Source organism: Macaca fascicularis, chromosome 2 (assembly GCF_037993035.2).
Source record: "Macaca fascicularis isolate 582-1 chromosome 2, T2T-MFA8v1.1".
Taxonomy (NCBI): Eukaryota; Metazoa; Chordata; class Mammalia; order Primates; family Cercopithecidae; genus Macaca; species Macaca fascicularis.
The window spans coordinates 104513129-104537634 of NC_088376.1; the positions used below are offsets into that span (position 1 = coordinate 104513129).

Genomic DNA, 24506 nt, shown 5'->3' on the forward strand with positions numbered 1-24506 from the left:
GGTCTCGATCTCCTGACCTCGTGATCTGCCAGCCTCAGCCTCCCAAAGTGCTGGGATTACAGGCAAGAGTCACCGCGCTCGGCCCCTAAAGTTCATTGTTTAGAAAGTAAAGCATGCACATGAGAAAGGATAATGATTCTTTGATATTAATTCATCAATTTAAATAGTACGCAGTTCATTCATGGTATTATGATAGACGTTGTGATGGTTAACTTTATTTGTCAAGTTACTCAATAAGTAGGGTACCCAGACATTTGGTCAAACATTTTTCTGGGTATGGCCGTGATGGTGTTCCTGGATGAGATTAACGTTTGAATCGGTACACTGAGGGAAGCATGTGGTCCTCCCTAACATGGGTGAATCTCATCCAGTCAAAGACCTGAACAGAGCAAAAAGGCTGAGTAAGAGGAAACTCCTCCTGCCTGACTGCCTTGAACTGGGACACAGGTCTTCTTTGCCTTTTAACTGGAACAGAAACATTGGCTCTTCTTCAGTCTTTAGCCTGCCAGCTTTCAGACAGCAACTACACCACCACAGGATCTCCTGGGTCTCCAGCTTGTCAAACGCAGATCTTGGGACTTCTCAACCTCTGTAATCATGCGAGCCGATTTCTTAAAATAAATCTTTATTTCACACACACACACACACACACACACAGCTCCTACTGGCTCTGTTTCCCTGGAGAGCCCTCATACAGATATTTATTCTTACAACTGAGCTTTTGTTCATATTACACAGCAGCTCTGATAAGCACCTGGAACATGGGTATTATATGGTACTTAACAAGATTAAATTATTGTTCTTCCTGAGCATTTTTCCAGAAGTATTAGAAAAGACATCCACCCTTTCTCTAGGATTACCCTCTCTGCCAGGAACCATTTACCTACCAAGTGGATGAGAATAGGAGCCTATATGAGAACAAAGCAGAGTAGATGTAGGCAGAGCAAAAAGATGGCGAGAAAGACACAAAAACGGAGTAGCACAGACAGAAATCAAGCCCCTAAATCCAGCTGTATCCACAAGTCTTTGACTTCTCAGTCATGTGAGCAAATAAATTATTTTATAAGTTAATTTGAATTGGGTGTTACTGTTTGCAAATAAAGTCTTGAATAATACAATACTTCCCTGTGCAAACTGGAGAGCCTACCATACATGTGCATGAAAAGGCTGTCACGGTGGCTTTATCAAAAGTATTGTTTAAGGTCAAGGGAAAGCTAAAACTTTAACAAAATAAAATGTATCAACACCAATATGTCTACTTGCCAAATTGAAGTTGGTGCTACATAGTTCCCATGGACTCTAGTAACTTAATTCATAAGCTATTATATTTGTATACTCAATGGAGAGCATGAATTTTCCATTATTAATATTTCTAAACTTATAACTACCAAGAGTTATCTTCAAAGATGAAACTCCTTGCCAAGGTTCTAGTTTTCCAGAGTTAAGGAGGTTAAATGAATGTGTTACTTACATTTCATTTTTAAAAATTTTAACATTACATCTACTGAGCCCTTACTATATATGCCAGGAACGCACAAAAAGCATTATATATTTTAACGGCCAATTCATTTCTATGAAGTATGTACCATTACTATTATTGCCCTATTACAATCTTCAAAGATTAATGAGATTAAAATAATGAGCCTAATAATAACAGTCATGGTGCTAAACACTTGTCAAGAGGATACTATTTGCCACATACTGTACTAAGTGTTTCAAAAGAAGCATCCTATTTAATCTTTACGATTACCTTCTAAGGTAGGTACTATTATCCCTGTTCTACAGATGAGAAAACTAAGGCTTAGAGACTGAAATGCAGACCCAAGGCTTATACACCACAACCGAATCAGTCTGAAAGGTTTGAAAACATTCTGCATCACATCCAAATAAATTGCATACCATTATCTGAAGTGCATTTCAAGTTGTGTAATAAAAGCTTGAACTCATCTACATTTTTAATGCTCTTGAACTGCCATGCGGTTTACATTTACATTTTCCTCTTTAATTCCTCATCTCTGGAAAAAGTAAAGACTCACACTAAAGGAAATATTTATTCCAGCTCAATGAGTAACACAAGATCACTGATTTAGAGTTAGCACTTTTTATTTCACAAACTGTTCCAAAACTGGGCAGACTTCAGACATACAGAAATGTGGTTTCAGATTAACAGAGCTTTAAAAAAGCTATTAGTAAACTAAAAAGCTATTAGTGAAGTCCTGTTGGAGTAAATCTGATCCCTACTGTGTGGAGGAGACATCTCAGTCCTGAAAATGCCTCTCTACAAGTTTTTACATAGCAGATATCCAAAGCACGTATTTTCTTTTTGTTTTTGTTTTTTTCTTAAGAGACAGAGCCTTGCTATGCTGCCCAAGCTGGCCTCAAACTCCTGAGCTCAGGCAATCTTCCAGTCTCAGCTCCCCAAATACCTGGGACTACAGGCACGAGCCACTGAACCCAGCTCTCAAGACACATCCTTTAAATATCATATTTTGTACAAAAACTACATTTAAGGCATTTTCTTGTCAGAAAGATGCATATAACTATATATGAACACTTTTAGAAGCATAAAATACACCAGAAACATTAATCCCATTAAAGAAGGGTATAATCTTTAATTAAATTCACATGAGTGTAGATCACAGACATACACTCACATATAACAAACATAACTGAAAAGTTACTTATTGATACTTTATCACTGAGCAAACTCCACATGACAAAGTTTCAAATAATTGTCTTACTTTGGGCATCAAAAGTCCTCTTACAGTACATATTAATTATCAGAGCTGTCTCTGAAACCAACTGCAGAAGTGTAAAAAGGAAAAAAGAAACAAGAGACTGGCCTAGAAATCAAGCCATTACAGATCAAGCTCCAGTCAATCAAGACAGGCTCCCCCAGACAGTGGAAGGGTCGACACAGAACACCCACACACTTACTATGAGGTACCATCCTCAACCAACTGGAGTAGTTGAGTGCTTCATCTATAGCAACTGGCAATTTCAGTTATTTGGGTTTTCTTTAATGTGAACCTAATATTATATGAGAGAGTTCAAACTCTTAACATTGGCCAAAATCAGAATGTAGTTACATCTGGTTTGTTTATTATGATTTTTTTTTTTAAATGAGAACAGCAGGTCTCAAGAAGTTGAAACAGTCGAGGGAAGCATTAAGTTAGGCTGTCATTCTTATAAACCTGCCAAACCGACCCAGACTGTGGTCGAGGCCCTGAAGAAAGCCATGATCACGCAGGCATATTAATGCATGATATACAATCTAGCATTCGTTTAATTTCACAAAATCTTCTTTAATATCGACATATGGCATATACTTTTTGGAACTAGCTTTGATAAAATTGACAGTGTCCCCTCAACTATAAGGTGAGATTCTGGGGTTTCGCATGTTTGCATTAGGTGCTCTCAGTAGTCATCCTGCTGTGTGTTTGCTCTATGAGCAATGGAGTAAAAGAATACAAAACCCCTTTCTCTTGATGAATACTCATTACCTGTTCTGCCACCTCCACCCAACCCCTGAGAAAGTCCTGCTCAGAACTAAACCTCAGTTCTATTCCAAGAGTTTGGAGAAAGGCATTACCTATATCTCTATTATTTCTGAGTAGAGCCAGAAGTCTCAATTTCATGTTCCAGTAGTCTTGTAATATTGATTTCAATCATAACCCTCACCCCTTGAGCCATGAACACCTTTAAATCTGCATAACTTCAAAATCATGCTTCTGGCAGAAAACAGATTAAGCTTTAAATGGATGTCTTCAAAGATGAACTGAGATTCTTCTGGGTCTTCTGCAGTCTAACAGTTCCTGCATCTGTCTCTAAACTTTTTTTACAATGAGTACACAAGCATATGTGTATAAATATAAGGACATCAAGACCGCAACCCCATCACTGAACCTCGTTTGACAGAAGCTTCCTGGGTAGCCTACACTTCCCTGCATGAATACAACTGCATGATACTTACTGGGGAAGTAAGACATCTCGAATGAGAGCCAGAAGATTGCTGTCAGAATCGACACTGGCCTTCTCCTTGCCATCCCCAAACTCCTGGTTCACGAGTAGAGATGTGGTTTCTGAGAGCAACCGCAAGCTAAAGAGTCTCCACTCCACTTGAAAGAAAAAAAAATGCCAAGAATGTGACTCCATAGAGATAGAATGAAAACAGAATGTGTAGCTAATGGAATTCTTGCTGGTGTCATCACACTTACCATTTTGGCTTTGAACCAAGGACACCAAGGGTGGCAGGATATAATCAACAACCTAAAAGGAAACATGTAAAAGACTTAGTTCAAATCTCTATGAACACAAAACTGATATCAACCACTATCTATATTTTTTCCACAGACAGAATCCCTAATCAAAGGAGTGAAAAAAACAATGGCTAAGTTTATTCTGGATTTCAACTCTCCATGACATTTAATAAACCACCAAGCTCATTTAACTCTAAAAAAGTCCTCAGGTCAAAATGGCATTATGAAAATCAAAACAGTAATTTCTCAAAACCTTCAGGGTCTATGAAAGGAACTTAGAATATAATGCAAAATCTAGTTGGCACAGGTTGGCATTAAACCATCAGATTAGTTATGTATAAGCTGGTGATCATTACTTCAAGTTTAACCTAAACAACAATCAAAATGTTGGGGAAAAAAGAGACACATAGTCCCCACGTTTTATCAAATACATCAAATAACTATGACAAGTTGGTCTTGGTTATTTTTAGAAATAGACCCCAAAGATGTAAATCCACTAGACAAATCACCTCTGTGAGTTACCAGTTGTATCAGAGAACAATCAATATGGTTTAAAACTTAACCCCAAAAGACAAGTATTTTCCTCCAAAATACCAAAAAAGAAAGAATCCCTACGCTCATCTAATGATGAAAACTACTGTTTCATTTGATGAACTATTTTACTGACAACAAACAAAATTCCCATTGTTTGTGTACTTGTTCTCTCTATACTGATAAAAGAGCAGGAGAATCTGTGCACCGCCAAATGACATCTTGCTCTCCATACCAACAAAACAATGCCCTGCAGAGGCAAGAATCTCCATACGTGATTGGTGGCCCACTAGTATTAACCTGTTCTATCTCCACTTGACATAGGAAATTTCTATGTGATAGTATATCTCAATATTTTTACAAGGACCCTAAGAACCAGGGGTGTTTAGTTCACCCTCTTCCACTAAGTGATGTCACATCACATCACTCAAAGCACAGATATCATGCTTCACCAAGGTATTTTGAGAACTCTAAACTTATAGTTATGTCTAAAGAAAAAACTATGCAAAGGAAAGAAATATATGCTGCTATCAATACTACCAACATGATCAACAGCTATCTTAAAGGTTGAATAGTGTATATCACGAGAGGAGTAAGACTGAAACAAATGATCTAAGTGCCCAACTCAAGAAATTTAAAAACAATTAAATGGTCAAAAAAGCAAGCTTGGCCGGGCGCGGTGGCTCAAGCCTGTAATCCCAGCACTTTGGGAGGCCGAGACGGGTGGATCACGAGGTCAGGAGATCGAGACCATCCTGGTGAACACAGTGAAACCCCGTCTCTACTAAAACTACAAAAAACTAGCCGGGCGAGGTGGCGGGCACCTGTAGTCCCAGCTACTCGGGAGGCTGAGGCAGGAGAATGGCGTGAACCCGGGAGGCGGAGCTTGCAGTGAGCTGAGATCAGGCCACTGCACTCCAGCCTGGGCGACACAGCGAGACTCCGTCTCAAAAAAAAAAAAAAAAAAAAAGCAAGCTTGTCAGAAGATGAATACAGAAAAATCAACAGTATTTATGAGACAGAGTAGGAATGAGGCTTGGCTCCAGCTCAACCCTACTAGAGCATTCTTTCATACATTCCCAGTGATCACAAAACCCACACCACTACCTCATTGATGCCATACCCGCTAACCCCAAGGCTTTAGTCATGCTATATTGTTCCACTGAGCTCTCAAAATGTTTAACCATGCCTTTTACTTAAAGAATTCCAGGAACTGGCCTTAGGAGATCCAAACTATCAAACCAAGGTTGTGGAGTGTCCCACCTCAGGAAGGAATGGCAGCCTTGATGCTCCTGGCCAGACCGCCAGGTGGCCCATTACTCAAGATGACCATTGTAACCACATACACTGCCCTACACACCCTACTCATCATGTGCTTTGCCCAGTCCAGCACGCATACCCTACCCCTCGTATCAATTTCCATGCTTTGCCTAATACAAAATCCCAACCAGCTCTTTTCAGAGAGTCAGTCAGGGAATTATCTTTCTCTCTCTCTATCATGCTGCTTCCCTCATCGCTGGACATAAGCTCCAATGAAGCCTTGTCCGGGAGAACTCTGTCGGCCTTATGTCCTATTGCATTAAGAGCCCAAGAACTCATGGTCAGTAACATATTCATTCAGGGCTTATCTGGGATCACCAGACATGGGGAACTTTTTTCTCCTCTGTGGAGGGAGGCTTGTGAGCCAGCAGGACAGCGGGACGTGACCCCTTCGTGGCTGACAGGAAGTCACCTGAAGTTTTGATTCAGTGCTGCTATGACTGGTGAGTTCTTCCTCCAGCCTCCCTGAGATTCCTCACAACCCACCCCAGACAATGCTTTCCCTTCCCTCCTGGTCTTCTATTTGTTGTGTCTTTCTTTTTCTTTCTTCTTCCTTTCTCCTTCTCTTCCTTCACTTTTCATTAACTTCATTGTTTCAGCCTAAATAGACACCCGTGTGGCACTGATTCAGCCTCAGTAGACACCCACATGGCACTGGTTCAACCTCAACAGACACCCATGCAGCACAGGCCAAAACGGTCATTCAGTTCAGCTGGTAGGAAACTCTGTCTGGCACTGGGCTCTGTAATTTTCTTTAAGTACGTTCCCTCCCTTTGCCACGCCTTGTGGGAAAGGGAAGGCTGTGGACTTTGTCGTCTGTCTGTTCAAGCCTGCAACAAACCCTGGGTGCTATCTTTGTGAAGAGAGGACTGACAGCACATGGGTCCTGAGTTTGTGTCACTCCCGTCCTGATCCATTTTTCCTTCTTGTGTGTTTCATTTGACATCTGATTCCCCCATGCAGACTGTCGGGTGGCATCTTGCAAAGATAAGAGGCTTTCCTTCGGTTCCTCCATAAAATGGACAAAAGATGACTTTCTCTTGTAATGCAGCTTGGCCCCCACAGCTATGCTTCAGTGAGCAGAGTCAACAAAAGCTGCTTTGCTCTTCCAGAAGCTACACAGAAAGGGAACCCAGAAACCTGGCATGCCAGCAAAAGGTTAAGGATTTCTTACCAGCCAGACTTCTGGCCTGCTTCTCTGTGCAAACCAGTTGAGTGAAATGGTAAAGATAATTGTTTGTCTCAAGGCCTATGACTCCTATAAGCCTGCTGTTTGGCAGACTCGTCAGTTACAAACATTGCTGCAGGTCCTTGAAACAAAAACTGGATGAGGTTTCCCTTTCATTTTATTTTCTGTCTTTGGGAGCTTGACCTTATGACCATGGGGGGTTCCTTTTCTTGCTATCTAGCATCCAGAAGGTGGGAATTCCGAGGCTCATGTCAGGTAGCCAGTCTGAAAGAACCTGGAGTCTGAGACACAAGCACAAATTCTTTGTCCCAAATGTGTCAAAAGCCCTTGGAGATGAGTTCTGTCTTAAAAGGTCCCACCCCAAGGGGCTTTTGTCATCTTTTGCTATCTTAAATCTATTTCAGACAGTAAATTCTTAGAGACCATGGAGATGCCTCCTCTACCCCCTCTCTAGAAATACCACTTGCTTATATTATAAAAACCTGAAAAATTACCATCTGAGCTTTAAAGCGTTTTAGGATTGAGTCGCTATTGAAACTAAGTACATCATTAAAGGAAAAGCACTTTTCTCATTCTCAACAATTTTTAAAAGGTTTAAATTAAAAAGAAGGATGCATAAGAATGTCATGGCTAGCCTTACAAATTATCTTGAGCAGGTGAAATTCCTTGCAAGCTTGAAAATGGCTACTCGAGTTTCCTTCTGGGAAGACCAATGACAACAGCCTCATGCTGTAGTTCAGTGGCTAAGGCTGTGCCTTTTCACAATGGCTGCCTGGGTTCAATACCTGGCATAGAGAATGAGTCCTTTCTGGTTTTATATTTGTGTGACCTTTGCCATTTATTATTTTCCCCTCCATGAACAACTTCTGACTTCCTGTCTTGAATTTTCCTTTCTCTGAGCTACCTTTGAGGTGATTCTAAATCTTATAAAAACTGCTTGCCCTAAAAGGTTAGGCAAGGACAATAACTTGTTCAGCAGGAAGTAGCTTCCGAAGATGAGATCTTCGGCCCTTTCTCCTTAAGCATAAAGAAGGTGAAATTTCTCAGCAGGGAATGAGACAGCAGGAATGGGGCTTGGCTTCAGCTCACCCTCACCAGAGCATTCTTTAATACATTCCCACTGATCACAAAACCCACACCGCTACCTCACTGATGTCTTACCCACTAATCCCAAGGCTTTAGTCATACTCTGTTGTTCTTCTATGCTCCCATAAAGTTTAACCATGCCTTTTACTTAAGGAATTCCAAGAACTGGCCTTAGGAGATCCAAAATAAACCAAAGTTGTAGAGTGTTCCACCTCAGGAAGGAATGACAGCCTTGTTGTCATTGGCCAGACCACCAGGTGGCCCATTTCTCAAGATAAACATCATAAGCAGTTGTGCTGACCTATATACCCTACCCTTTACGTTCTTTCCCCAGCCTAGGCTGCATACCCTACCCTATTTATTAATTCCTATGTCTTGCCTAATAAAAATTTCCAGCCAGCTCTTCAAAGAGTTTGTCTGGGAATTCTCTCTCATGATACTTCCTTTATGCCCAGGCATAAGCTCCAATGAAGCCTTGTATGAGAAAACTCTTTTGGCCTCATGTCAATTTCTATTGCACTGAGAGCCCAAGGACCATGGTCAGTAACATTTATATGTACCTACAACAACCAACTGAATAACATAATTCAAAAAAATTCCATTTACAACAGGAATATTGTGATCTTAGCAAGAATATATATATGGATATAAATGTATGTGTGCATATATGTGTGTGTATACGCATATGAATATATTTACAGGTACTATAGTCGTTGATGGACTTCTGGGTTCTAGACCAACATGTAAAGAGTTTGGAAATCATCACAAGCAACCATACAACAAAGAAAAAGCTAAACAAACTAAAAATCAACAACTTTTCTTAGATAGGTCAAAGAATTAAAGTCATAGGGAAACCACCATCCTCAAAACTGGAGGGACAAGCAAATTCAGAAAATCACAGCTTACCAGGAGTAGGAACCACCGCTGGAGACAGCAACCACAACAACAACATAAAGGGTGATTGACTGAAACTGTTGGAGATTGAGCATGGACTAGTCTGAGAGATTAAAAACTCTCGGAGGCCCAGCCTTAGGAGAGCCCCCATGCTTCTGCAAGTGTTACCGTCAGGAACTCCCCACCAACACCACTTTTCAGGGTGAACTTGGAGAAAAAATCTCCTGGTACTTCAGTAGGGGAAGGAGAAATTTAACCATTTTGAAATATGCCCAGAGCATTGTTTAACAAAGGTCTGGACTCAGGGAAGCTATTTTACAACAGCCTAACTTAATGGGGTTTTAGTAGAACTTAACTCCCCAGGGCAATGGAAATGCCCAACTCCAGGCCCCTCTAGCCTTCTTGTCTCACCTACAGTGGGAGGTTGGGGGCGCTGAAAAGCACTTGTGAAGGTCACAGCCTAGGTACTCAGGCTCACTAAAAGAGTAAGACCTAATCACAGAACTATACAATACATCCCTTCCCCCAACACCTTACCACAGCATCAACACGGCTTCAGCATAGTAACACAGACTTACAACTGACACAGGTGGTATTTAAGACAGAGTTCTTAGGGAAACCCAAAGACAACAGGAGAGAAAACAACTCGGTTACTAGAGGAAATTTTAGTCTCTGAAACCTACAACTACCACAAACAACCAACACAGCCTACCTCCTGGCCTTTTATAAACATAAAACTTCACACTAAAGGTCCATTTACCTAAGTTCAGTTCGCCTGACACATCATGCTGGAATGAAATTTCAAAGTGCTAAGAGAAAAAAGCCACCAACCTACAATTCTGTATACAATGAAATTATCCCTCAAAATTGAAGGAGAAATGAAGACTTTCTCACAGACAAAAATTGAAGAAATTTTTCACCAGCAGACTTGCCTTGTAAGAAGTATTTAAAGAAATTCTTCAGAGATAAGGAAAATTATAGGTCAGCAACGCACATCTATATAAAGAAAGCAAGAACGTTAGAGAAGTGAATAAATGAAGGTAAAATGCAGTTTTTAATAAGAAGACTCAGAGAGGCCAATTCTCTGAAAATTAATCTATAATTCCAACACACAAAAAAAATCTAACAAGGTTTTCAGGAACTCCTCATATTGACTCTGTAATATACATGGAAAGCAGATCAAGAAGAACAGAAAACTGGCTAGGTGCAGTAGCTCACGCCTGGAAGCAACTTGGGGAGGCTGAGTTGGGCAAATCACTTGAGGTCGGGAGTTTGAGACCAGCCTGGACAACATGATGAAACCTTATCTCTACTGAAAATGCAAAACTTAGCCAGGCATGGTGGCAAGCGCCTGTAATCCCATCTACTCGGGAGGCTGAGGGGCAAGAATCACTTGAACCTGGGAGGCGGAGGTTGCAATGAGCTGAGATTGTGCCACTGCACTCCAGACTGGGCGACAGAGCAAGATTCCATCTTAACAACAACAAAAAGAATAAAAGAAAACTTCCAAGAAAGTTTGGGAAAAGGATGCCTAACTCTAACAAGTTTCCACATTTACTATGATGGAAATAAAATGCTATAAGCACAGGGCTAGATACGATCAATGGAACAGAATAGAGACTCTAGAAACAGACATATATGGGAACTCTCTATATGAGAGAGTTATTCAGAGTAGGACCTGAATCTGGCTCACTACATTCTCAAAGATGGTATAGCCAAGCATAGTGGCTCACACCTGTAGACTCAGCTACTTAGGAGGCCGAGGTGGGAGAATCGCTTGAGCTCAGGAGTTTGAGAACAGCCTGAGCAACATAGAACCCCACCCCTAAAAAATGAATAAACACACAAACAAACAGATGGTTTATCTAAGGCCCTTATAAGAATATATGAGCAAATCAAATAGCTAGAAAGTTTTCTTGGGGCCACTTTTTACATCACTGCTATAACTCTATTCATACTATTTTTTAGTATAAAAAAGGCATTTTTTAAAAGATTTGAACTTACAAAAGTATTTGTTTATGGTACAGAATGTCAATTTCTTTAGAACAAAACAAAACCTAATTTGCTTTTGTATCCTAGTTATCAGCTGAGGTCACCCTAAACTTTGAGTTTCAAATAAAACCGTCAGCCTTGTGTGCTATTAGGCAATTTAGTGTCCTTTCCAAGATTTCTGGGAATTTGCAGAGGCTTATTTACTTTCCCATGATTCACTGCCAAGTCTGAGTTTCTACCTCACTTATCTGCTTTTTACCTTCTCCTGCCTGCTATTTGCTTCTGGGAGACTGAATATACTGGTGGGAGCCAGACTATATATGACAATATATGACAATAGAACTCTAACCCACAACCTCTACAGGAACCAGTAGGGAAGCCAACACCACAACCTCCGTAGCAATTAGACTGGGATGGTTAGGATTTAGTCAATGACTGTCAGCTTCAGTATTTTTTGTACTCTTCCAACTTAGGGCCGACTAGAGAAAGCCAAAAATGTTCCCCGAACCAACCACACAGGATGTCCTGCTTCTAATGAGCCTACTTCCAGTTTTCCCTGCCAATAGCCTCCAGTCAGGGCACACCTGAAGTCTTCCCTCTCCCACTCCCCTCCTTGCCTTTAAGTCTCTGCCAAATGCTAGTGATGTTGGCCAACTTCTTTGCTATAGCAACTCTGAAAAAACAGTCTGTTTTTTCTCATTTGGTTGATCTTTGTTGATTTCTACCCACCAGTGTAAGTCATAGAACATAGCCTTTTTTAATAATTACATTTAGAAGACTCACAAATTCTTGATATGTATACCAGACTTTATTGAGAGTCTGGAGTAATGGAGGGTTTATAGCAGCAACACCAAAAATTTAAAATTGAAATATATCTGTTTTTAATCATCTTCAATCACTTGCAACTTTAACTTTTCTCACAGGCCTTCTTCCTTCACAAGCTCTGGGCTCCTGTCCTGCTGCCTAACTTTTTGGCTTCTAGGCAGCCCTCCTCGTTGTTTCTGCCTCCTTTCCTCTTTTCTTAACTCTCCCACCAACCAATACATTTTTATTTCTTATGCAGACAAATTTTAGCTATTCTGCTACCCCCATCCCCTTTCTTCATGCAGGGTTCTAGGCCACTCCCCAATCTTGCCTACAAAAGAAACAGAAACTCAATACAGACCATCCATGGCCTCATAGCTATAGAAAGGCCAGGCATGTGTTTCCAGGTAACAGCTGTGCTGTCTTCAACCAGACCACCTTTCCAGGACAGAGCACCTATATGCAAAAGGGAGGTTCTTCCCTCATAATCCAAGCTCATAGTGTTACAGCAGGTAGTCAGGCAGACATGAGCAGGGCAGGAGAGGGCCCCTGACCCCAACCAGGAACATCAGGCGACATCAGGTGATAGGCGGTTGTTAACTGTCTAAAATTACTGGTCACAGTCAGTGCTAGGCAAAGGCAGTCTCCCTAGAGAGAAACACCTGAAACTGGTGATCAGAAGCTTCCTGATAAGATCTAAGGAGTTAGGTGACTGGGCTCAAGCATGTGCACTAAGAGGCAAAATGGCAGAGTTTAACTGGTATATGACCTTCTGGGAACATTCTAGCGGTAAGGGAAGAACGGCCTCAAGTGAGCATGTGTACAACTCCAGTAAACACAGCACACATGTAGCCCCTCCCAAGTTCTGGAGGCCACTGCACATGTGGACAACCCGCCCCAAGGGAAGCATCAGGGGAGAAGAGATGCAGACCCTGGAAGCATGCCAACGTATAAAACCCCAAGTCCAAGGTCAAACCACAAACTTGAATCTCTCAAGTTGCCCACTTGGCCCTCTTCCAAGTATACTTTACTTCCTTTTGTTCCTGCTATAAAACTTTTAAATAAACTTTCACTCCTGCTCTAAAACTTGCCTTGAGTCTGCCTATGCCCATGAGTCGAATTCCTTCTTCTGAGGAGGCAAGAACTGAAACTGTTGCAGACCCATAGGGATTTGCCACCACTAACAATACCTCCCCCAAAGATGGGAAATTCTCTCTTCCAAATATCCTTTTAAACAGTATTATCTATTTATTCATTTCCTTTAACATCCATTGATTTTTAACTAAAGTTAAATTGTCTTAGGACCTGAGAAATTTCAAACCCGGTAACACATCAACACAAAGAATGAGTTAATATTACACTTATTGATTAATCATGTTACATACAGGATGTTTGGAGAGCACAGTCTGACACATGATGAACCGCAATCTGCATTTTGAGAAGTCAAATTAAAATTGTTCACTTTAATGACAACCCAACACCAAACAGCAACAATGCAGCAAGACAATAAAGAACAACAACAAAAAAAGGACAAAGCCCTAAAAATTATCTTTATCAAGTCACTTCTAATTCATAGTGAGAAAACCATGACAACAAAATCTGACACAGTATATGACAGCAAACATGTTCTAAACCTTTGAACGGGCATGGCTTTGCTCACTGGTATGGGGTCACCTTATTAAAAAGAGACTGAATCACTGAGACAATAGACAATGAGTACCTTTTTGCTGCTGTGGAGTTCGATAATATGCTCACCAATGTTCTGCCCTTCCAGAATCTTCCACAGAATTTATACATATACATATTTATATATACTACTATATGCTGCATATTTAATGACATATGTAATATATATTTAATGGTATTAAAATAAATGCCATTGCACCCTAATCAAGCTCCTCTGTACCAGCGATCTCTATTATAAAATTCCATCACTCATTATTTATTTTAGTGTAGGGATAATACACTTATATGGAATAATCCAAGGAATTTTAATAATTAATACTAGTAATATTGATTTCTTAAAGACATTCACTCGTGCTAAAGTTCATTTGACAACGTGTTCTGAAAGCAAAGACCTACTGAACTTTTTGAAAATGGAAATTCCCAAGTCTGGTAACTTTTATTTCTTTGCTCAAAAACTAAGACCCCCACCCATTTTTTAAAAAATGTGTGAATATATGTGCACATTAGCTTCTCTATATATCAGTTTCTCTGCATGTTAATGATTCTCAATGACATGTCCCAGATGAAATGAATGTCTATGACTTAGGAATGCTAAGACAGCTCTGGGACAATAGTACATGCTAAACAATAGTAAACGCATTTGAAATTCAGAAATAACACTTGCATCACTAAACCTTATTTTACTTGTTCTTAAAGTTATTGTTGCCCAAGATGATGCTTTGTTTAAATCTTCTTTCCAATATTAAATAGCTATAAAAATGTTAAGGAATTCCCACGGTTATGTTAGGTTGGTAACACACTATTGCGAAGACTGTGTCGAAACAGGCATTCTCATACATTGCTGGTGAGACAGAAAAATGGTAAAAGCCTACATAAGGGATTCTGGCAGTATCTAACAAAAGCACAAGTGCATTTACTCTTTGATCCCAAAATCACCCTTCTAGTGATTAAACGGGTAAAGCACAATTTACCCCGAAGATACACCTACAACAATACGAAACTAAATATGAACAAGGTTATTTATTGCTTATAATTACAAATATTAAGCAACTACCTAGTGGGCCAAACATTGGTGGAATACTAAACTTGTTTTAATAAAGAGTGAGAAAAATCTCTAAGAACTGATATGGAGTAATTTCTAATACTCATTATTAAAGGAAAAGGCAAAATGCAAAAGAACGTATATAGTATGTTATTTACGGTATAAGAAGGAAAAATAAGAAAACATATACTCTCTTTACAGAAAGAAATATTAAAAGGACAAATCAGAAAACAATGAAGTTGTTTATCTACAAGGGTAAGGAGAGTATGATGGAATGGCAACGGAGTAGAAGGGATATATATTTCAGGGAAGGGAGTGGCACTGCTCTGAATGCATCTTTTTCCATAGTTTTGACTTTTTTGGAAGCACATCCATGTTCTACATATTTTAAAAATAAAAGCAACAAAAGAGAAAGGAGAAAAAGAAAACCTAAAATTGAAAGCGAACAGAGACAAATCAACCATACTTCAAAATAATATTATAACCACACCAAAAGTGGGGAAGGGAGCTAATCCAAGTACCTTATGAACACAGTATTGACTATATACTCCCAGTGTTGCTTGGAGATGAGAAGAGGTTGGGAAGGCAAGGAATTCAGCAAACAAATCGTGACCTCATTTGGTTTGTTTTGGTATTGGTTTCAGTGAAGCAATTCCATAACAATTTTAAATGTATTACAGGATTAAGCAAACAAGAAAATGTGCTGATGATGCTGAAGCCAAAACTTCTACAAAGGGACACACAAACATAAAACAGGCAAAGGCAAGAAAGAACTGTGTAGGAGACTGGATACAAAGATAGCATGGTGAACTCATGATTTCAAATATATATGTGTGTACATATAGGCATGTGTATGTAAGTACGTATAGCTGTCCCTCAGTATCCACAGGGGACTGGCTCCAGGGAGAGAACAATGTGTCAACACGTAATTGAGTAGGAGCATCGTAGGGGCTGTTATGGAGGGAGGTATAGAAAGCTATGGACCCCAGAGCAGGGAGGGACATACTCTGTTGGGTGGGTAGAGGGGAGTCTCACAGAAATTACTTTTGAACAGGGCTTAGAGAGAAAAGGAGGAGGAGATAGGGCAGACAATCTGACTTGGTGGGTAAGTTTAGGTTCACACAAGGAATGCTGAGTATAGTTGGTCCTCAGTATCTGAGACAGATTGGTTCCAGGATCCCTTTCCCTATACCAAAATCCAGGAATCCTTAAGTCCTTTATATAAAATGGCATTAGTATTTGCATATAAACTACACACAACCTCCCATATACCTTCAGTCATCTCTAGGTGACTTATAATATCTAATGCAACGTAAGTGCCAGCTAATAGTTGTTATACTCTATTTTTTAAATTTGTATTATTTTTTATTGTTGTATTATCACTTTTCATTTTTTTTCAAATATGTTTTATCTGCTGTTGGTTGAATCCAAGGATGTGGAACCTGTGAATATGGAGGGCCAAACCATCTGTGACTATATGGTATGTATGTGTGTTCATATGCATATGTGTTAGTCTACTCAGGCTGCTATAACAAATGCCTTAGACTGGCTAATTTAATAATAGAAATGTGTTTCTCACAGTTTAGCAGGCTGGGAAGTCCAAGATCATGGTGCCAGCAGGTTCAATGTCTGGTGAGGGCTGCTTCCAAGAGGGCATCCTTTAGCTGTGTCTTCACATGGCAGAAGTAGTACAAAGGCCAAAACAACTCCCTCAAGTTCTTTTAAAGGACACAAATTCCATTCATGAAAGGGGAACCCTCATGATCTAATCATCTTCTGAAGGCCCCACCTCTTAATACTATGACATTGGGGATTAAGTTTCAATATATGAAGTTTGAGGACACATTCAGACCATCACAATGCATATACATGCATATATTTCCTAACTGCTTCTTGGAAGGGCTAGAAGCTAAGATGTCCCAGAAGAGAAGAGCACACTTAGTGCCCCATCTTGGTCTCTAATGCCATTTCCCAGTAAAGAAAACCAGGGCTCCTCAGAGAAATGACTAATTTCATAGCCAGGGAAGAGTAGTAACAAACTGAGGAAAAAATATTTTGTTGTAACATAAAATAAGGCAGCATTCAAAAAAGAATAGGGTATGTCACAAAGACACTTGAAAGAAGCCAACTTGAAAGGGCTTGCACTAGCCAAATCTGGAAAATATCAGGACCAAAATAATATAGTAATGAAGTCATTGATAAAAATAGGAATCTGTGGTAGACTGAATGATGCCTCCCCAAAGACAGCCATGTCCTGATTTCCAGAACCTTCAAATTTGTTATTTACATAGCAAAAAGGAACTTGCAGATGAGGTTAAGTTAAGGACTCTGAGAGGAGACAGTATCTTGGATTATTCAGGCGGGTCCAATATAACAATAAGGGTCCTTAAAGGGTGACAGGATGGTCAGAGTCAGAGAAGATGTAACAATAAACGCAGAGGTTAGAGAGAGATTTGAAGATGCTGCTCTGATGGCTTTGAAGATGGAAGAAGGGGCCACAAGCCTAAGAATCCAGGTGGCCTCGAGAAGCTGGAAAAGTCAAGGAAGCAGACCCTTCCCTTAGAGTCTCTGGAAGGAACACAGCCATGCTGACACCTTCATTGTAGCCCTAAAATTCATTTCAAGCTTCTGACTCTCCAGAACTGTAAGATAACAAATTTGTGTTGTTTTAAACCAGTAAATTTGTGGTGATTTGTTACAGCTGCAATAGAAAACTAATACAGAATATGAATCCACACCAATAAAAGATAGGTAGAGATGCTTATTCACATCAGTTAACTTTAAATATATATATACACAGTCATGCATGGCATAATGACGCTTTGGTCAGCAACAGAGCACATGTATGATGACGGTCCCATAAGATTATAATGGAGCTGAAAAATTCCTATTGCTTACTGACAACGTCTTGAAGATCCTGATCTTGTGTAATCCTAGACTAATAGTGTGTGTTTTTGTCTTCATTTTTAATAAAAAAGGTTAGAAAGGAAAAACATTTTAATTAAAAATTTCAAAAATAGAAAAAAACTTATCAAATATTTTTGTACAACAGAACAATGTGTGTTTTAAAATCAGGGTTATTACAAAAGAGTCAAAAAGTTTTAGAAGTTTATAAAGTAAAAATGTGATAGTAAGATACAAAGAATTTGATACTGAAGAAAGAAAAATACATTTTTTTTCTACAGGCATGCACCACTATGCCCAGTTAATTGTTTTTTAAATTTTTTGTAGGTATTTAGTCTCACTATGTTGCCCAGGTTGGTCTTTGAACTCCTGGCCTCAAGTGGTTTGCCTGCCTCAGTCTCCCAAAGTGCTAAGATTACAGGTGAAGGTGTGAGCCTCTGTGCCCGACCAAAAAATATTTTTTAATAAATTTAGTGTAGCTTAACTGAACAGTGTTGATAATGTCTGCAGTAGTGTATAGTAATGTCCTAGGCCTTCAGATTCACTCACTACTCACTACTGACTCACCCAAAGCAACTCTAGTCCTGCAAGCTCCATTCATAGTAAGCATCCTATAAAAGTGTAACATTTATCTTTATATGGTATCTTCACCACATCTTTTCCTGGTATACTTACTATTTGTTACAATTACCTACAATATTCAGTGCAGTAACATGCTGTACAGGTTTGTAGTCTAGGTGTGTAATGGGCTACACCACTCAGGTTGGTGTAAGTACATTCTATGATGTTTGCACAACAAAAAAAATCACCAAATAAGGCATTTTTCAGCATGCATCTCCATCTTTAAGCAAGGCGTGACTATATATACAAGTTGAGCATTCCTAATCCAAAAATCTAAAATCTGAAATGCTCTAAAATTTGAAACATTTTTTTCTCTTTTTTAGAAATGGGGTTATGGCTACATTGCCCAAGCTGGCCTTGAACTCCTAGGCTCAAGTTATTCTCCCACCTCAGCCTCCCAAGTAGCTGCGACTACAGGAGCTCACCACCATGCCCAGCTTGAAACTTTTTGAGCACCAACATGACACTCGGAGGCAATGCTCATTAGAGTATTTCAGATTTTCAGATTAGGGATGTTCAACCAATAAGGATAATGCAAATATTCCAAAAATGTAAATATTTGAAAATCCCCAAAACATCCAAAATCTAAAGCACTTCTGGTCCCAGGTGTTTCAGATAAGGGATAATCAACCTGTATATAGGCTTACCTTTACCAAGTTCTAAACCTTTTTTCATATTTATGTAAATTTTTAATTCACAAATAAGATATATACATAAAGATGTACTTATCCTAAGTATACAGTTCAGATAATTTTCACAACATGAACATACTCATGTAAGTAGCACCTAGATGAAGGTACAGGACATTATGAAGACCCCTTTGTCACCTACCAGTCACCACCCAAGGGTCACCACTATCATGACTTGGAATAGTTTTGTCTATTCTTAATTTTTTTGCAAGTGGAATCATGGTATTTTGTATTTGTTAACTTTAGCTCAACATTAAATTTGTAAGATTTATCCATGTCGTTAAGTGTAACTGAAGGTCATTTGTTTTCTCTGTGGAAGAGCATTCCATCATTTGACTATACCATAATGTAGTCATCCACAGACTGTTGATGGGAATTCAGATGGTTTCCAGTTTGGAGCTATGAGCATTCTTAGCTCGTTTCTATTGAATATATATTTAGAAGTAAAATTGCTGAGTCACAGTATATGCATATGTTCAGCTTTAGTAGCTACTGCCCAACAGTTTTTCAGAGTAGTTGTACCAACGTACACTCTGAGTATAGTGTTTCTGGGTTCCATGTGCTCTACATCACCACCAACACTAAGTATTAACTCAAATAACTGGTTTAAAGCTAGATTATTCATTATTTATTAGCCTCCAGCCTCTCTCTGAAAAATCTGCAAAAGGATAGGTTTTTCATTAAAAAGTATTAAGGCTTAGCTTACTTTCTAAAGTTAAATAGAAATATATTTTAATCAAATTATGTATATTGCAGCCAGAACTTTCTAATAAAGAAGTCATCTTTATTTTCCCTTTGCTATTAATATTTTCCAAAACCACCACGAGTGGGGAACAAATTCTCTGTACCAAACAAATCATGTGGCTTTCTCACTGTCCTATAGGCCAGATTGATGATTTCAACTCTGAGGAGCTAAATGGTCTAAAACTCTGGGAAAAAATCTGAATTAAGTGCTTGTGCTCAGCAAGAATCAAATGCATTTAGCCACTTCCATACAATATAGTATTGATCAGCAGCCTTGAATTTCATGTGTGCTAACATTTCAAACAACAGTATGCTCCCTGGGGTGTTGGATCTTCATCTTCATGTATTCTAGTCATGCTCAAAAAGAGGTAATTAGAAAATTTCTCATGAGTTATAGCATTAAAAAATATTTTTATGAAGCCAGTAAGTTGCAATAATACCTCTTCTATCATAATAGATGCTGTAGTTACAATAATTAGTATGCTTGCATTTCATGATTAGAAAATAAACTAATTTCTATTTAAATGCAAACTAGATATTTATAAATACTGGATCTTAACAAATTAGCCATAAAGTTACTGCTCATTAGGCAAAAGAATTAATAAGCAACATCTCAGCAAGTCATATCTTATCTGATGACTTGGAATTCATTGCTATGACAATGACCATGACAAACAGGTTCCTAGCTATGGTGGGTACTGTTACGTGGATTAACATTCTTACAGAAAACAATGAAAACTGCCAGATAAAATATAAAGACCCTAAACCCTAAGCTCTGAAAACAGGGGGAGCTTTCAGACTAGTTTCTGAATGAAAACCTGAGGCAGAGAGTTGAGACCATGAGAGCATGGAGCTGACTGCCCAGGAGGCACTTAGCAACAACACAAACACAGGTATCAGTGGGACCCCTGCACTCAGATCCTCCTAGCATACAGAGTTTTATGAGTCACCTTACACAGAAACGGACACCTGCAGAGAGGAGATTATATTCTCAAAGTAAGGAAAAACTAGATTCATTCACCAACCCCTCCACACACATTCACACTCCTGAAAATTGAGGAGGCTGCCCTGGGAAGGTATGATCTCAGACCTACATTGTCAGGGATTTGCACACTGGGTACAAATGATGCTGATCTGAGGTACTGTCCCAACTGGCAGAGCCCTTAGGTGCCTGGCAGAAGGAAACATGTTATGGAGGAAGGAACATCCATACTTGATTTCAGGGAATGCCCTCTAATGGATTTCAGGAACAATGACCAACAAGGATAAACAATACTCAGGCCTCCAAGAAAACAGGAAGATTTGGGCATGAACAAGATATAACAGACACCACAGACAAAAGATGACTTTCATTGTCTTCTGATATGAAAGACTGAATAACAAACATGAATAAATAAGTCACACACTAGAAAATACAGGGAACAGGACATTATAAAAAGCAATACAGATTTGGAAAAAAAAAAAAAAGACAAGCAGAATTTCTAGCAATGATAGACTTCTACAAATGAAAAATAACCAAAATTAGAAACTCAACTGCTATATGTGGCAGCAGAAGGGGCATAGTAGAAGACAGGAAAAAAAAAAGAAATAAAATTATTCAGAATATTAACTCTAAAAAAGAAAAAGCTGGAATACACAAAAAGTAAGAATTAGAAAATACAGTGAGAAAGTTTAATGAGTATGTGATCTGAATTGCTGAAGGAGATAGAACGAGAGAGAGAATAAGCAGAGATAATGGCAGAAAGTTTTCCAGACTGATGAAAAAGGAAATCCACAGATTCAAGAAGCACAGAGAATCCTCAAAAGAATAAGTAAAAAAAGAAATTTATATTTAGTTACATCATAGTGAATCTACAGAAAACCAAATCTACACCACCTCCCCGCAAAACGTTTTAGAAGGGCCGAAGGAACAAAAAGAGAGATTTCCTTCCAAGGAAAAACTTGAGATTAATCACCAACCTATCAATAGCAACAATTCAGAACGTAAGATAATGAAATAATATCTGTGCAGTGCTGAAAAATAATACCAAAAACAACTACCAAACTGAAATTTAATACTCAGGAAAACATCACTCAAGGAAGAATGACTTTATCAGATAGTTTGCCACCAGCACACGTAAGCTAAAGGAAACTATAAAGGATGTACTCCAGTCAGAAATAAGTGAAGACAGGAGTGAAAACTAAGAAGAAAAGAAGCATAAAAAAGTAGTAAATACGTGAATAAAGGTAAATGAACATTAACTATATTAAAGTAGTGATGATAAAGTCTGGTGGATATTTAAAAGAGAGAAACAAAACAAGACAGACTTGAAAATCCCAGACAACAATAATATATATATCATGAGGGGACTAAGTGGAGTTAAGTAGGCTAATGTCTGTACATTACTAATAGAAAAGAAAGTTTATTTTTAAGTTTAGCTTTTAATACATTAATATGTATGATGTAAATTTTAAAGTAACCAGTAAAAGAATAGGAGGAGAATATATAAATACCAACCTTATATAGGGAAAAAACAAAATGAAAAATAAAATGTCAATAAAACAAGAGAGTAGAAGTAGGTAAGAAGAAAATAATGTATGACAAAGTTTGAAAGAATATAGTAGAATGAATCCAAACAGACCAACAATTACAGTGTGTAAATGGAGTACATTCTGTAGTTAGAAGTAAAAAATTGGCCAAATTAATTTTTTAATTTTTTAAATATTTATTTATTTATTTTGAGACCCAGTCTCGCTCTGTCGTCCAGGCTGGAGTGCAGTGGTGTGAGCTCAGCTCACTGCAACCTCCGCCTCCCAGATTCAAGCGATCCTCCTGCCTCAGTCTGCAGACTAGCTGGGATTACAGGTACATGCCACCACATCCAGCCAATTTTCGCATTTTTAGTAGAGATGGGGTTTCATTACATTGGCCAGGCTGGTCTTGAACTCCCAACCTCATGTGATCTGCCTTCCTCAGCCTCCCAAAGTGCTGGGATTACAGGCATGAGTCACCATGCCTGGCCTGGACAAATTAATTTAAAAATATTATATGATGTTTATATTACATAGCTCTAAAACATAAAAATAGATGTTTGAAGGAAAAGAATGAAAAAACATATAGAAGGCAAATATTAATGAAAAGAAAGTTTGCATGATTATGTTAGAATGGGACAAAGAGTAAGACAAAAAACATTCCTACATATAAAGAGGGCCACTTCACAACGATACAAGGCTGACTTCATAAGACGACATAAGTTGAAATTTGCATACACCTAACAACATGGCCTCAAAATACACAAAACAAAAATTGTCAGAACTACCAGAAGAAATAAATTCATAATAGTTATAGGAGATTTATACACATCTCTTTCAGTAATTTATAGAAAAAGCAGGCCAGGCCGGGCGCGGTGGCTCAAGCCTGTAATCCCAGCACTTTGGGAGGCCGAGACGGGCGGATCATGAGGTCAGGAGATCGAGACCATCCTGGCTAACACGGTGAAACCCCGTCTCTACTAAAAAATACAAAAAACTAGCCGGGCGAGGTGGCGGGCGCCTGTAGTCCCAGCTACTCGGGAGGCTGAGGCAGGAGAATGGCGTAAATCCGGGAGGCGGAGCTTGCAGTGATCTGAGATCCGGCCACTGCACTCCAGCCCGGACGACAGAGCCAGACTCCGTCTCAAAAAAAAAAAAAAAAAAAAAAGCAGGCCAAAATTAGTAAGTTGTTTTTTTTTTTTTTTTTTTTGAGACAGAGTCTCGCTTTGTCACCAGCCTGGAGTGCAGTGGCGCAATCTCGGCTCACTGCAACCTCCGCCTCCCAGGTTCAAGCGATTCTTCTGCCTCAGCCTCCCGAGTAGCTGGGACTACAGGCATGCACCACCATGCCCAGCTAATTTTTGTATTTTTAGTAGAGATGTGGTTTCACCATGTTGGCCAGGATGGTCTTGACCTCCTGACCTCAAGTGATCTGCCCGCCTCAGCCTCCCAAAATACTGGGATTATAGGCATAAGCCACCACGCCCAGCCAAGGATAAGATCTGAATAACTAATAAACTTACTTGATGATCATATATTGAATACTGCACAGAACAGTTGCAAAATATGTATTTTTTTCAAACATACAGAGTATCTATAAAAAATAACCTCATAATGGGCTATAAACCAAGACTTTATGAATTTCAACATATTAAAGTCACCCAGACTACATTCTCTAACTTCAAAGCAGTTAAACTAGAAATCAGTATACAAAGATAAATATAATGTATCCATATGACATTTAAATACATATATATTAATAATCCATGAGTCAATGAAGATGAATATAAAATATTTTAACTAAAAGATTAAAATTATATATACCAAAACTTGTGGGATGATGCTAAAGCAGTAATTAAACATAATCTGAAATGCATAAATTAGAAAAGAAATATGAAAAATTAACAAGCTAAATATTTACCCCAAAAAGTTAGAAAAAGAATACAAAATAGACCCAAAGAAAAAGGAAATAAGAATAATTACAACAATCAAAGAACAAAGAAACAGAAGCAATTAGCAAAATGAAACAATGACATTCTAAACCATGTTTTATAAATTCAAATTTCTAAATCTGTCTATAATAAAAACCCAAAGTAGAACTGAGCTAATTCCAAGATGTTAGAAGCCACAGACTACAGTATTTAAGTGAAGGATTTAATGCACACACACACACACACAACAAGTTAACTGTGTTTGAAGGGTGCGGACAGAGGGTGGAGAAATATGTGAGGAAA

At 38.8% G+C, this 24506-nt stretch overlaps 1 protein-coding gene across 16 annotated transcripts in view; it reads right to left on the reverse strand.

The window, feature by feature from the left end:
* The window catches only part of ULK4 (unc-51 like kinase 4), a 701729-nt gene that overhangs the window by 420182 nt on the left and 257041 nt on the right, over nucleotides 1–24506 (reverse strand). For all 16 annotated transcript variants that reach the window (XR_012431020.1, XM_074031785.1, XM_074031786.1 and 13 more), the window contains 2 exons: nucleotides 4218–4269; nucleotides 3974–4118 (listed from right to left, as the gene is read on the reverse strand). Coding sequence is in view for 15 of the 16 variants with exons in the window: in XM_074031785.1 (XP_073887886.1) it covers nucleotides 3974–4118; nucleotides 4218–4269 (197 nt within the window). In the remaining variant the exon portion in view is untranslated. The remainder of the gene's footprint in view (nucleotides 1–3973; nucleotides 4119–4217; nucleotides 4270–24506) is intronic.